The sequence below is a fragment of the Sorex araneus genome, chromosome 7, assembly GCF_027595985.1.
Source record: "Sorex araneus isolate mSorAra2 chromosome 7, mSorAra2.pri, whole genome shotgun sequence".
NCBI lineage: Eukaryota > Metazoa > Chordata > Mammalia > Eulipotyphla > Soricidae > Sorex > Sorex araneus.
Window position 1 is genome coordinate 38082538 of NC_073308.1, and position 13987 is coordinate 38096524.

Sequence of the window (13987 nt, forward strand, 5' to 3'; positions counted from 1 at the left end):
CCTTTCTCACGCTCAGACCAGACCCCCGGGCGCAGCCGCTCCTTCCCGCCTCCCGTCCGCTGCCGAGCTAAACTGTACTAATGCAAGTCACGGCGACAGCGCCCGCCTCTGACCCTGGCCCAGACCCCCTGAGAGACTGTCCCCCAGCGGGACCCTCCGTCTCAGGATGGAAGTGTGGCCCACTTCCCTGCTCCCCAGACAGAGAGACATGGCGCGGGAGATGCCGGAACCACAAGTTCTGTCTCTGATTTGGCACCGGCCCTCACTAGCGGCCAACGCAGGGGACTCTGGGTCCACTCTGTGAGCCTCTCTGGGCCTGAGGAGGGATGCGGGGCCTGTGGCGAGCAAGGAGAGACCAGCCACCGGCACCTCCACTAACCACTAACCCGGCGCTTGCCGACCGCCCCTCACGGCCGCCTCTGTCCTGAAGGCCTACTACTGGAGGGAGAGCAGCTTGCTGAAGAACCTGTGGGTGTCTCAGAAGAGACAGCAAGCCAGCTTCCCCGGTGACCGCCCCCGGGGCACGGTGTCCCGCCTCTTCCCCTACAGCAACTACAAGCTGGAGATGGTTGTGGTCAATGGCCGAGGCGATGGGCCTCGCAGTGAGACCAAGGAGTTCACCACCCCCGAAGGAGGTAGGTGCGGCCGCTGCTCCTAGGGGGCAGGACGGACGCGGTGTGGACGGCCCGGACAGTGCCCACTCGCCCCTCCGTGGCCTCCAGGAGCTGATGACTCTGAGCCCCGGGGGCTCCAGCGTTGGTTGTCACAGAGCACCCAGCCACCTGGGGTGGGGGGTGCCACCCCCGCCCCCCCCTCGTCCACCAGCAGGGGGAACCTCAGAAGACCGGAGCTGACCGGATTCCAGAAGGGCTCTGCAGATCAGAGCCCGCGCTGGGCACTGTGGGGACGGCACCGGCCACCACCTCCAGAGGCGGGCACGGCCCCTGGCTCCTTACCAGGGCGGCTGGTTGCCTCACAGCGCCGTGACCCTTCCACGCGCTCTTGTGCCGGGACCCCAGAGCTTTGATGGATCCGTGGGCCAGGAGGCCTGGTCCTGCCACGCCCCCCACTCCTCAGCTGAACTGTAGGAGCCCCTGCTCAGCCTCTTCTCTTTCCTGTTTTCCCTCCTTTCCTCCCTTCTCTTCACTTCTTCCTCAGCTCCCCCTCTCGTCATCTTTCTTTCTGCCTTTCCCTCCCTCTCATGGCGTCTCTTCGGCCCCTCCCCTTCACTCCCACCCCTCAAGCCCCACTGTGGTTCTCCTTGGCCTGAACGCAGCCAGCTCAGCTCTTCGCTTGGGCCCAGCAGCGAAGCGCCCGGTTGAGGCCCATCCATCCTGGTCACGTCCATCCTACTACAGCTCAGGGCCTTGTGGGGGGCCCTACAGCCTCACGAGCCCCTCGTCGCCTGATTTACGCCACCCCCCCCAGGCCTGCTCCCTTAAACAGCTGAACCTGTTTGCTCAGCCCAGGGCAGCCTGCCTGGGGCTATGGCTCTGGCACCAGCCCGTGCCCAGGGGGGGCCCGCGGAGGGGCTGCCTCGGGACAGTGCTTTCATCGTGCTTTGTTTCTTGTGTTTCCCTCCACCTACCCGCCCTGTCCCTCTCGCCCCTTCTCCCCCACTCTCTCCTCCTTCCCCAAGTACCCAGTGCCCCCAGGCGTTTCCGAGTCCGGCAGCCCAACCCGGAGACCATCCACCTGGAGTGGGACCACCCGGAGCACCCCAATGGGATCGTGATCGGATACACCCTGAAATACGTGCCCTGTACGTCCTGCCACCCCCCCCTCCCACCCGGGTAGCCTGGGAAACAGAAACCCCAGTTCTCACCCTTTTTCCCGAGGAGCGGGGGTAGACAGCCTGGAGGTGCCGAGCTGGGTGGAGGGTCTACCACAAAGTGCCCCCTAGGATGAGGGGAGGCAGATGAGCCCCCATCCCTGCTCGTCTAACGTAGCCCGGAAACTTCCACATCAGGTGGTCTCCCGCCCTTGGGATTCTTAGCGGCTCCCTCACCTCCCTGTTGGGGAGAGTCAGCCGTGGCTGACAGAGTGTGTGAACACGCATCCACGGGACAGGCACCCAGGGGACACGCTTCTGTGGGACACTGGGGAACAGCTTGACCAGGTGTCCTGGAAGGTTACGAGGGGCTCAGTCAGGGGCCTGGATCAGTGCGACACACTGGCAGAGCCAGGCACACCTTGAGATTTGAAGCCCCTTGAAGTCGGGGACGCGGTAGCCAGCTGTGTGCGTTTGTGCTGTTCTGCGCTGGCCCGGGCCCGGCCTGACCCTGGGAGACGGCCAGGAGGCCTCTGCACACAGGGGCACTAACTCCCCGCAGCTCCCGAGGTTCCGTGTGAGAGGATGAAAGGAACTCGGGCATCTTGCCCGGCTGGGAGCTCTAGGGATTGTAAACAGAGTCTTCCCGGGCGGGCCGTCCCTCTGCATGGGACAGTAGTGAGAAGGGACCAGCGGAAGGAGCACTGGCCCGGGAGAGCCAGAAGGCGGGGTCCCACAGGCAGGCCCGGTCCCACAGCGGGGACGGCGGCTCTCTCCTGCAGCCGTGTAGCCCATCTGCGTTGCTAACGTCCGTTCCTCTGGCCTGTCTCTCCGCAGTCAACGGGACCAAGCTGGGGAAGCAGGTGGTGGAGACCTTCTCTCCCAACCAGACCAAGTTCACGGTGCAGAGGGCAGACCCTGTGTCCCGCTACCGCTTTTCGCTCAGTGCCAGGACGCAGGTGGGCTCCGGGGAGGCTGCCACCGAGGAGTCCCCAGCCTCCCCGAACGAAGGTCAGTGCCGCAGCCACCACGGGGACCAAAAAAGACTGGGTGAACGCAGAGGTGTAGAGACATGGCGTCTGGGCATCCTTGCTCCCCGGGCAGCTTTCTGGACCTGGGGCACCCCTCCCCCCCATCCACCACAGCCCTGTGGGAGCAGCTCCTCTCTGGGTGCAGTGTGTCTGCTTGCACGGCCCTCGTGTGCTGCTTCGGACCCCGGTTGCCACAGGACGGCATTCCCCTCTCCTCCCGTGGGCACCTAGTGGCAAGGGGGTGAGGAAAAGCACACCGGGAGTGGACACGCCCACCAGCGCCAACCCCAGCGACAGCCTCACCTCGCTGGGGAGGCAAGGCTGCTTTCCGGGGCGGGGGGCTCTGGATCACCCCTTCTTTTCCCAAGGGCTTACGAAGCCGATAAGCGGGGGAGAGCTGCTGAGATTGGAACCCCCTGCCAGGAGGATGAGGGCGGTAGCTGGAGTTTGCGAGTCGTCAAGCTGTGGCAGGAAGGGGAGGTGGAAAGTCTTGAGCATCTCCCATCTGCCGAGCCCGAGAGGCGCCTCCCGAGAGCGCCACCAGGGGGAGCTCCAGGCCCACCCGCTGTGTAAAAGGCTCCCAGGACCCTCTCCGGGAGACCGTCTAGGTCCTTGTAGACCATCTAGGTTTCCTCTGTCCATTTCCGGTGCCAGACGACACTTCCATAGGCAAGTTATGGAAAGGGCTTACAAGTAGCCGCTTCCTCCAGGCAGCCGGGAAGGTTGAGAGAGCAAGGCTGTGTGTGCACCAACGGGGCGCCCGGGGTTTAAGCCCAGCTCCTGCAGCGGCCCGCCCTGGCTCTGGCCAGCAGAGACGCCTCCAGCCGCCCTGGTCTAGAGAGCAGGAGGAAAGGATGCCCCGACCCCCTTCTCCCTGCCTCCCGGCCATTGCTCGGCCCCCCGCCCAGGTGACTGCGCCTGGCAGAGCTTCGGGGCCGTGGCCGCCCCATTCGCCCTTTCCCAAAGGCCAGGCCGCGCTGGTGTCGCTCTCTCGAGTGTCTCGTGCCACGGAGGGCACATGAAAGGGCCTCTTCTCTCGCCACATCTGTACCCTGATGCTGACCACCAGGGAAACAAAAGCCCCGTTGTCCAGCGCCAGAGGCCACCCAGGCAAAGTTCGGTGGCCCCAGAAGCGGGACAAAGAGACCTTCTTCTCCACTGCGGGCTTTGCAGCAAATGCGGGGGTCCTCCCAGGGTGCCCCCGCCGTGGAGCTTCTTACTTCATCCAGCACAGCTGGTGGCGAGCACGTGCCTGGTCCCAGGCTGGGACGGGGGCGGTGGGGTCTGCCACTTCAGCCCCATCCCCCACACCCAGCAGCTTCTCCAGGGCAAAGAGGTCATCCCTCTGCCTCGGGGCGGAGGGGGGGCATCCCCACTCTAGTCCACTACAGCACATGCCTTCAGGGGCGCCTGCCTGCTTGGCAAAGTCCAGCCCAGCCGGGCAGGCCCTGTGGCAGGGGTGTGACCCTCTGCCGGGGTGCAGTTGAGGGGGCGTGGGGATAAAGCCGCTTAGAAAGCCTGTAGGGCCCAGGGTTTCAGTAAGAACGTGCCATGCCCCAGGGCTGCTGAAATGACCCCCTAAACACTAGTTGGCATCCTTGGGGGAGGTGGCGAGCACCTGGTCAGGCTGCAGCCAGAACCTTCTCGCGTGCCGGGCCTGTGGTTTCACCTGTGCTCTCTTCTCTTCTTCCCTCTCATCCTTTCTTCCTCGCCATCTTGGGCGCTGTTCTGAAGCTACTCCAACCGCAGGTACCGTACCAGCAGCGGAGGTAACGGGCACGCCGCGGGCAGTGCAGGCAGGGCCCGCCTGGGCAGGGCGGGGACGGAGCGGGCGGCTCGGGATGGAGCATGCCGGACTCCCCCTTTCAGCGGCGGCGGGCTGCAGCAGAGAGCAAACACCCCCGTTCCCGTCTCGCTGGAGGGGCTCTGACACAGGCTGCCGTCCCTGAAAGGGGGCGATCCCGGGTGAGCTGCTGTGCATGGGGCCCCCCACCCGCATGCTGCATATGGGCACCTGCTCTGCCACCGGCCCTGGGCCCCGGGCAGCGAGGACCGCTCGACAGCGTGGGCTTGTTGAGTCCAGCGACTCCAGGACCTGGAGCCTTGGTGCGTGCCGTGGTCGAGGCCCCCACAGCTCGAGGGAAGCCGGGTTCTCCGGTTGAGAACAGTGTCCACTCCTGGGTGTGGGAGGTAGATGTCCTTTTGGAGTGAGGGCTGGGCAGGCAGGCTCTGGCTCCGGAGACAACCCCCCACCCCCCCAATCAGGCTTCATGCTGTGGGTTGGAGGAGCACCAAAGGGTGCTTGACTACTTGAGTCGGTCCCCAGGCAGGGAACCCTGGGGCACCTTGCCCTGCGGTCTTCTGTCCCTCTGTCGCTGAGAGAAGGGTCATCCTGGCAGTGCAGAGACGGTGGCAAGGGGCCTCCTGCACACACACACTCCCCAACACCAGGTTCCAGGCTGCCGGGCAGACGGGAGGTGGGGGAGGCCTTGCCCACTGGTCTCCTGCCTTTGCTTAGTTGCCTCCCTGCCCCCTCAGGTTCTATTTCTGTTGCACCCGCCGCCTCCTGCTCATTCCTTTTGCCCGTCGGAGCTGTGGGTGCTGCGGCACCCTCCTCCCCACCCCTGCTCTCCCCCACCCCTCCCCCACTAACCCAGGGGAGTCCGGCCCCCGGCAGGCTCTGAACCCCACTCCAGGAAGCAGAGGGATGTGAGCAGTGGGGAGGAAGGGGGCCGTGTGGGTGAAGGTCACGTGGCCTGGGGCAGGTCACGTGGGCTGTGGCAGCAGGTGCTCCTGGAGCACAGCAGGAGATGCGGGAGGGAGCCAGAGAGCCTGGGGGAAGCTCATTGGCCGGAGCCCCTCTGCCTGCCACCCCCACGCCCCCGCTCTGGCACCCTAGGACGTGAAGCAGGTGGGCCTGGTGGCAGGGAGCCAGCCTTGACCAGGGGCATCCGTGCCAGTCGGTGCAGGACAAGGGCGTGAGTCCCGGCACCCACTTCCTGCTCCCCCTCAGGGAAGGGCCTGGCCCATCTGTGTAGAACGTGTGCTGCAGGGGCAAGTGTGTCCCCGGGGGCTTGCCCATCCCGTCTCTGACATAGGCGTGGTCCTTACCGCTCTCTCCCCGGTCCTTCTCTCCAGTCCTGGGCACTTCCTCCGAGACAAGTCTGTTCCTGGGAACAGCATCCCCTCCCGTGTGTGTGTGTGTGTGTGTGTGTGTGTGTGTGTGTGTGTGTGTGGCTGCCCATCTGTCCAGGCCATCTGGGATCGCCCGGTCGTCCGTGTGCCATGTGGACATGTTTGGACGGAACCGTCCACCTGGGAATGTCTGGAGCCGCCGTGCTTGGACTCACTGTGCTCTGCAAACGTGGGCCAGCGCCGGCAGGTCCTGGAGATGGGCGGGGTGAAGTTGTCTCTTCCCCACTCTCTCCGTCTCCTCCCGGGGTGCTCCCGAGTCCCGGAAACCCCTCTGCCGGCGGGGCTTCCCTCCTGCGTGCAGCCCACCACGGTGACTGCGGGGGCCCTCCAGGGAGGGCTCCTGTGTCCCAGCTCAGGCCAGGGCCCCCGGCATCCTCCCCCTCACCTCCCCCATCGCCAGTGTCCGGGCGGGAGGGTCTATCCTCAGTTCTGACAGGGGCGGTTCTGCAGCCCACAGTCGTCCCTGCAGGGGACGGGAGGGGACAGCACGGCCCAGCAGTGTCTGTCCGGGCTGGGGCGATGCCGGGGAGAGCCCCACTTCTCGACCTCTGTCCCCTTCTAGCCTCACCCTGGCCTCGGGGCCAACGTGGGCCGATCACATCACACTGACCTGGGCTCCACCCCGCCCTGTCCCAGCTTCTAATGGCTCACTCCCCTTTCTCAGAGCTCTGCCTTCTGTGCCCTCGGCCTGTCCCGCCCCAGGACAGGGGCCACAGCCGTGGTGACTGTGAATTGCCGGCCATGGCCGGCCACGTGCTCCCCTTGGCGGATATGGATGGAGGAAGCACCTTCCTCTCCCTCCTGCCGTGTCCCCCTCGCTGGCTCCTGAGTCTCGCCCCGCTCCGAGGAAAGGAGGCCAGGGGGCCGTCGCAGGGAGAAGCGACTTCCTTCCTGTCCTGAGTGGCTGCGTGGCTGCGTGGTCCCCTGGCGGGTTCTCACTTGTCCACGACAGCGTGCTGGGAAGCCTCCCTCTAGCCTGTCCCCTGGACTTCTTCCTTCCCCCACACTGTGCAGGGCTGCAGATGGGGCCTGGCTGGTCCCCGGCTAATGTGAGGGGGGTCTTCTCTGCGGTGTGAGGACCAAGGGCCGCGTGGGTGAGAGGATGGTGTGTATCGCTGAGGATAGCCGGCACTGACGAGGGAGGGGCAGGGCACGCTGTGCCAGGGAAGGGAGGTGGGACCCCTGCCCTCCGCATCGGGGTGTTGGGTGTCCGAGTGCTCTTGACCTTTGATGGCGCCTCCTAGATAGCAAGGGAAAGAGGGGACTGTGAGAGCACTGGGTAAGGAATAAAGCAGAGCCACCTGCGCAGTGGACACAGCGTCCTGTCCGGTTCCTCACAGTGGCAGAGCAGAGACAAGGGCCCGTGTGTGTGTGTGTGTGTGTGTGTGTGTGTGTGTGTGTCCAAGGCGGTAGAGCCCATTTGAGTCCTATCCGGTTCCTCACAGTGGCAGAGCAGAGACAAGGGCCCGTGGTGTGTGTGTGTGTGTGTGTGTGTGTGTGTGTGTGTGTGTGTGTGTGTGTGTGTGTGTGTGTGTGTCCAAGGCGGTAGAGCCCATCTGAGTGGAGGGCATGGGGGCTGGGGGAGCACAGTGGACCCAGCTTCTCTGGTACTGAGTTTGCTTCAGGTCGGGCCGCTGTGGCCTGAATACACCCGGGATAGTGTCCGTGGGGGACAGTCCTATCACCGCCACCCCATGTGGCCTGGCATCTCTAACTGGCTGGGCATAGGGAAGTGGCACTGCCCACTTGGGCCTTGCCCAGGAATCCCCAGAATGCTGCCTGCTGTGCCTTCTGCGGGCAGCGCCCTTGGCCCAGCAACACCTTTGACCTCACACACAGGGAATGAGCAGCGGGGAAAACCTCGGGGAGACGCCTCATCCCCTGTGGGGACCGTGGGGCAGGCTGGCGTGGGACTCGAGGCCCCGGGGAACGACAGTGCTGTGTCTGTACTGCGGTTGTGACAACGGTTTAGGGCCTCTTCAATCCCCCCGAGTTAAGCCGTCTGCCTTCCACCCCGCCCGGGTACCTACTGGCAGGGATGAGGGATGGTAAATAATGACCTGAACTTTCAGAGATCTCCAGAGGATGGTTTACTTCTGCTCGTTGGTTTATCCCTGCTTGTGTCTTCAAGCCCCTGCTAGCCTGCTGGCCTTGGCACTAGAAAATGGACCGAGGTTATACCACAGGAGGTGACATGCAGGGAGTGGAGGAGTGGGGCACACTCTCTGTCTCTCTGTCTCTATTTCTCTATCTCTCTATGTCTCTGTCTCTGTCTTTCTCTCTGTCTCTCTCCTCATTCTCACCCGGTCAGCTTTAGCAAATATTGGGACTAGACCAGAAGGCCCAGGGAGCCTTTTGGAGCAGAAAGTTGGTCATAACCGAGAGCGTAGCAGAAGGCCCCTCCCCACCCCCACCTCAGAGACAACTTTGGGTGGGAGAGAAGCAGCGAGCATTCGCCCCGATGTGAAAGGGGCGAACTACGTGGGAAAGATCCCGGCGTGCGCGTGACTCAGTCCTGGCTCCCTGCGGGCTGAGCGCAGAGCGCCCGCTGCCAGCGTCAGCCTCTCCCCGTGCTCGCCTGCGGAGAGGAAGGACTTGCCTCCCGGCTCTGTGCGTCCCGGAGGGAGGAGGCCGGGTGGGAGGGAGCGATGGCAGGAAACCAACAAGAGCCAATAAGGGGGCCAGGGTGGCACCGCAGACGGGGACCGTTGCCCCCCTTCAAGCTTGCTAGGGTTCGAGAAGGCCCAAGAGTGCTGCTTGGCGACACGCAAGGTCGCGGTGGGCCACCCAAGGATTCCTCCAGAACCTGGACCGGCCGCCTCCGAGGCCCCGCTCCGGGGTCTCCACGCCTGTCTGGGGTCCCAGCACGGTTGCGCGCGCCCTCCCCCCTCCTCCCGCCCGGCCTGGGTGCATGGGGTGCTTCCCGCCACGCAGCCACGAGGAGGAGAAAATGAAACCCGCGCGCTTCATTCTCTTTGGTGCTCGTGGCTGCGTGCTCCCCGGAGACAGCCCGCGGCCCGCTGGCCTGCTCGCGCCCGCCCGGGCGGCTTCCGGCCCCTCTGCTTCCTCTCTTCCCAGGGCCGCCTGCCGTGCGCGGGAGCCGCTTTTGTGTCCAAATTAACCGGACCGGGCTGTTTTGCGTTTCCCTCCCAGCTCCTCCCACCTTGCCCCCGACTACCCCGGGTGCCACGGGCGCCCCGAGCAGTACTGACGCTACTGCCGCCGCCGCCACCACCACCGAGGCCACCACAGCCCCCGTCGTCCCAACCGTCGCACCTACCACCGCCGCCACCACCGCCGCCACCACCACCACCACCACGGAGACGCCTCCCTCCACCACCAGGACTGAGATACACGAACCTGGTACTGCCGCGTCCAGCTGCCCACCCCTCCAGCCTGCCCCGGCAGGAGCGGGCGGGATGGGGGCCCCCAAGCACGCACACACACCTCTCTTTCTGCTGCCCTGGAAACTCAGACGTGACCGAGTCTGTCTGGCAGCCCCCACCCTCCACACTCACCCCTACCCCTCTCCCCCCCGGGGGTGGTTCTCTACCCCTCCCCCCTTCTTTGATCTTTGACTGACGTCTACACCTGCAGGCAGACTCCGAGGGCCCGGGTGACAGGCAGGCCTGCCTCCCTTCCATGCGGGGCAGTTGGCTGGGGGCCGAGCACTTCAAGGAAAAAAGGGCAGTGGGGAGGTGTGCAGAGGGGCCCGTTCCCGGCAGCAGCCTCCACCCCGCCCTGTCCTCTCGGAAGGCACTTGCAGACTCTGCCTTGCAGAGCTGGGGGTTCCAGGAAACGGCCTTTCAGGGAGCCTGGAGGTGCTTTCTGCTCTTCCCACTCATGTTCCCCGCCCCCAGGCACACTCACGAAGGGAAAATTGCATCCTTTGGGGGCTCCTGTAAGAATCCACCCTGGGGCTGCCTGCCTCCTGCAGCCAGCCCGGGAAAAGCTGTTCCTCCAGCAAGAGTAGACACACTCCGCAGTCCAGCGCCCCTGGGAACTGAGCGTCCTCGCCCTCAGTGCCCCAGGGAGGGGGGCTCCGGCCTTCGGAGCGCTCGGGCGACTGTCAGCCCCACAGGGCTGTGGGCACGGAGCCCTTCCTGCTCTGGGCAGCTCCTATATAGCCCTTGCCCGGCTACTCTCCGCAGAGCTGCCCTCTGCGCCTGACGGTGGAGCTTGTGCACGGTGGGTGTCCTTTAGCACAGTTGGGGCAGCCGTGGGCGTGGAGGGGAGACAGAGATGCTCGCAGCTGTCAGACCCGGGAGATGCAGGTACAGTGTCTAGATTCAACAGCGTGCCCTTGAGGGGGCGGAAGCTGTTCTCCGCAGCTTGAGGTGGGCATTGTCTGCCGTCACCCAAGGTGTCTTGTGCGCTAAAACAGAGCAGCGTCCCACTTGCACGCCGGCTCGGAGGGATACGGGAAGGAAGAATGGAGGTGCCCACTCCCTGTCTAGACTCAGTTTCCCAGGAGCAGTGGCCTTACTCTCGCAGGGGATGGGTCCCGGTCTCAGACCCCACATGCTGGTTGCCATGACAACACAGAGACCGGCCCGCCACATCTGGTGGAGGCACCACAAACATCCCCACTACCCTTCTCCCGGCAGAACGGTCTTGTACGCAGCCGTGCCCTTTTGCATCTCCCTCCTGTCTTACATCTTAGGACAGACTGCTTCCTAAGTTGACTTCCCTGGGGATGAGAGAGGGCTTTGCATCTCTTACCTTGTCTCTTTCCGTGTTGAGGGCTCCCCGTCAGCGGGACACCTCCCGCGGCCCTCCACCACCCTGGCAATTCCTCTGTTTGGGAGTGCTCTCCCACCTCAGCCCTCCCTGAATGTGTCCTCTCCCCAATGGCCATCCTCTGGCCCCGCTCTCTGGCCATGCCAGCCTCCAGCTCCCTCCCCGAGGTTGTTGGGGTTTCCCATGCCTGACCTTTTGCCCAGCTCTTAAGACATTCTGGTAGCCCAGTGTTGTGTGAAGGCCAACTTCTCTATTTCCAGGGTCCGGCTTAAGGAAGGAATCAGAAATTCAGTCCCTAAATCATGACTGCTCACTACCTGCTTCCACTGTAAGAGCCCAAGGAGCTGGGGTTGGGGTGACTTAAGCCTCCGCTATTGTGCCCTTGGAGAACGCCCTCCCAGAGCTGGTTGTGGGTCTCGGGCTGGCCTCTCCCCTAGTACGAACTCAGCAACCGCTAATACAGTAGTAGAGAAAGCATTGCTTTGAAGTCAAGATGAGGAGAGCTTTTATCCCTCCCAGCGCTGCAGACACAGGCACATGTCAAATACATAATGAATAAATGCAGCCCCAACGCACTTCAGTCATTTATTTTTGACGAGTGAGTTGGTGACAAGGGCCCCCTGGCATGTTAATAAAATATACAGGAGCCAGACTGGCACCGTCTTTGAAATCCAAGACTTGACGTAGTATTCCACTATTAAATCTTCGCGGGAAATGGATTAATCAGACTGCTGGGACTCTTAGAAAATGATAGCTTTTGAAGATTAGTGCCATTCTCTTGTCCATGGGCGACGGTTTCAGACCCCATAGCCTTGATGAAGCGACTCCCGGCCACTGGTCGGAACTCGGTAATGAGTGGCTTCTGCGTACTGTCCAGTCCCAAAGACCGTGGTGCCAAGGAGCCAGTAGAACCAGATTCTTCTGTGTGTGGTGGGGGCCGCTGCCCCGAATCCCTTTAGACGATTGATTCCAGGTCGTCCTCCACATGAGGCGGGTCTTTCTGACCGAACGTGACCCCGGGGACCCCTCAGAGTGAGTCCAGTCAGATCCTTTCTGCTGCAGTTTCGGGAGCCCCTGGAGACTTTGCCAAGCGTGAGTCTGTTCTCACGGCCCCTCCCTGAAGAGCACCTGTAGCTGAGCATCTCTCCTGCCTGTGTGCCGACAGTGGGGCTCTCCCGCCCGCTCGCGCTGCAGTTCAAATCCGGAAAAGGGGTTGGGTACAGGAAGGAGCCCAGTCAGGGCCCAGTGCAGCCCCCCACACCCGCGCTCTTGCCTCCCTGCCCCCCACCCCGGCATGGACAGTCACCAGGTCCCACCCAACACACCTGCTTCTGTCCCACCAGCGGGCTCCGGCCTGGCCCCCGACACAGCGTGGAGCTCGGCCAGGTCCCCTGCCAACCCCTTTCCCGTCTGTGTCTGTCTGTCTGTCCTCAGCGCTGCCTGCCTCCTCACCACTAACTCCTCTTCTAACCCACTCACCAGCCCCCGACGAACAGTCCATATGGAACGTCACGGTGCTCCCCAACAGTAAATGGGCCAACATCACGTGGAAGCACAATTTCGGGCCCGGAACTGACTTTGTGGTTGAGTACATTGACAGTAAGCATTGCTGTGCGGGTGGTGGTGGCGGTGCTGCGGGTCGGGGAGCTGCCCTTCCCGAGACCCCCGTGAGCCCCCACACTGCCCCCTCCCCCCCCTGCCACACTCAAGGCGGGGCTGGCTCACGGGGAAGGAAGCGACGCCGTAAAGCCAGTAGGTTAGGGCTGGCCCGTGGCGGGGAGCACTGGGGGCTGAGCGGCCTCCGTGTCCTGCTCGGGAGGAGGGCTCAGAGTGGACCCCAGGCCGGGCTGTGGCTCCGCGGGGTCATGCGCGTGCCTGGCATTCCTGAGGCCTGGGTTCGACGCCCCCAGCACTGCAAAAGAAACAGCGACATCCATTAAAACAGCTCCCGGCTGCTGGCCCCGATTCCCCTCTGTGGGGATCTCCGCTCCACTGGACGAGGGGGCCCTGAGTCCAGGACTGGGGAACAGCGTTGCTGTGTTCCCGGGGACGGCTGTGATCCACATCCAGACACAGCCCCGGGGCCCCGGGCTGCGAGCCGGCGGCTGGAGGTGAGCGGCTTCGGCGCTTCTGGGTTTAGGGAACCAGCCAGGCTCAGGTCCGCTGGACGGCGGAGTGGGCAGCCGCCGCCTCCTTCTCGGGGCCCCCGTCCCTGTTCCGAGGGCTTGGGCCCACCGCGCTGTGGTGAGCGTCTCACCCAACATGCTGGCAGGAAGGAGACCCGCCCCGCCAGCCCCTTGTCCGTCCCGCAGAGCAGTCGGGCCGGCTCTGGGCTCTCCCTCTCCGTGCTCCAGGGGCGTCACACCCTCCAGAACTCAGGTCTCCACGTTTCCAGCTGCCTCCCACCCCCGCTGGCCCTTTGGCCCCACAGTGGCGCTCGCTCGCTTCCCCGGGCTGTGAATTAGCCGCCCCCACCGGGGCAGTGGCAGTGCGGTTAGGCGGGAACCAGAACCAGAACACCAAGAAGCAGCGTGCTGGCTCCACCCCAGCTAGAGAGAGGTGCCCACCTGCACCCTGCCCTCGTGAGGAGCACAAAGCTCGGGCACAGGCCTGGCGGTCGAGTCAGCCAGGACCGAAAGCGTCGGGGAAATGGGCCCTGTGCCCACCCCCCCCGCCCCTGCCCCCATGCTTCTGCCTTCAACAGGTGCCCAGGAACGTAAGCGCTGCCTCTCCAGCTCCCAGGCCTGCCTCTAGGCTGACTGAGGTTTCTGTCCCCAGGCAACCATACGAAAAAAACTGTCGCCGTTAAGGCGCAGGCCCAGCCTATACAGCTAACAGACCTCTTTCCCGGGATGACGTACACGTTGCGAGTTTATCCCCGGGACAACGAGGGCATCAGCAGTACCATCATCACCTTTATGACCAGTACAGGTGAGAGGGGACCTGGCCTAGCCATCCCCGACCACGCATGGGGCACTTCATTCTCATTCCCAGCTCCCTGCTCGTCTCTTCTCGGAATGAGGACCGGTCCCTGGCCCCGGCTTGCATGGCGTGCCTCAGCTCCCAGGAGGCCCAGAGAGCCCAAGGTGCATGCACAGTGGAGAGAGGACCCCCCAACCCGTCTTCGTGGGGTTGAATGGGGAGTCCGGAGGAAGCGGGGGTCGTAGAACAAGGACAGGGGAGTTCACGGCCTCCCCACCCCGTGCTGGAAGCTGAAGGCTGGGTGTGTGGACCAACAGGCTTCTTCCAG

The 13987-nt window shown here is 63.9% G+C and overlaps 1 protein-coding gene across 14 annotated transcripts in view; it reads left to right on the forward strand.

Annotated features, from left to right (window-relative positions):
• Positions 1 to 13987, forward strand: part of NFASC (neurofascin) — a 179989-nt gene that overhangs the window by 149125 nt on the left and 16877 nt on the right. For 5 of the 14 annotated variants that reach the window (XM_055144403.1, XM_055144405.1, XM_055144406.1 and 2 more), the window contains 7 exons: positions 431 to 635; positions 1640 to 1762; positions 2609 to 2782; positions 4537 to 4551; positions 9151 to 9360; positions 12220 to 12336; positions 13516 to 13668. In XM_055144403.1, the coding sequence (XP_055000378.1) occupies positions 431 to 635; positions 1640 to 1762; positions 2609 to 2782; positions 4537 to 4551; positions 9151 to 9360; positions 12220 to 12336; positions 13516 to 13668 (997 nt within the window). The remainder of the gene's footprint in view (positions 1 to 430; positions 636 to 1639; positions 1763 to 2608; positions 2783 to 4536; positions 4552 to 9150; positions 9361 to 12219; positions 12337 to 13515; positions 13669 to 13987) is intronic. The other 9 variants (XM_055144410.1, XM_055144413.1, XM_055144414.1 and 6 more) reach the window with 4 other exon arrangements.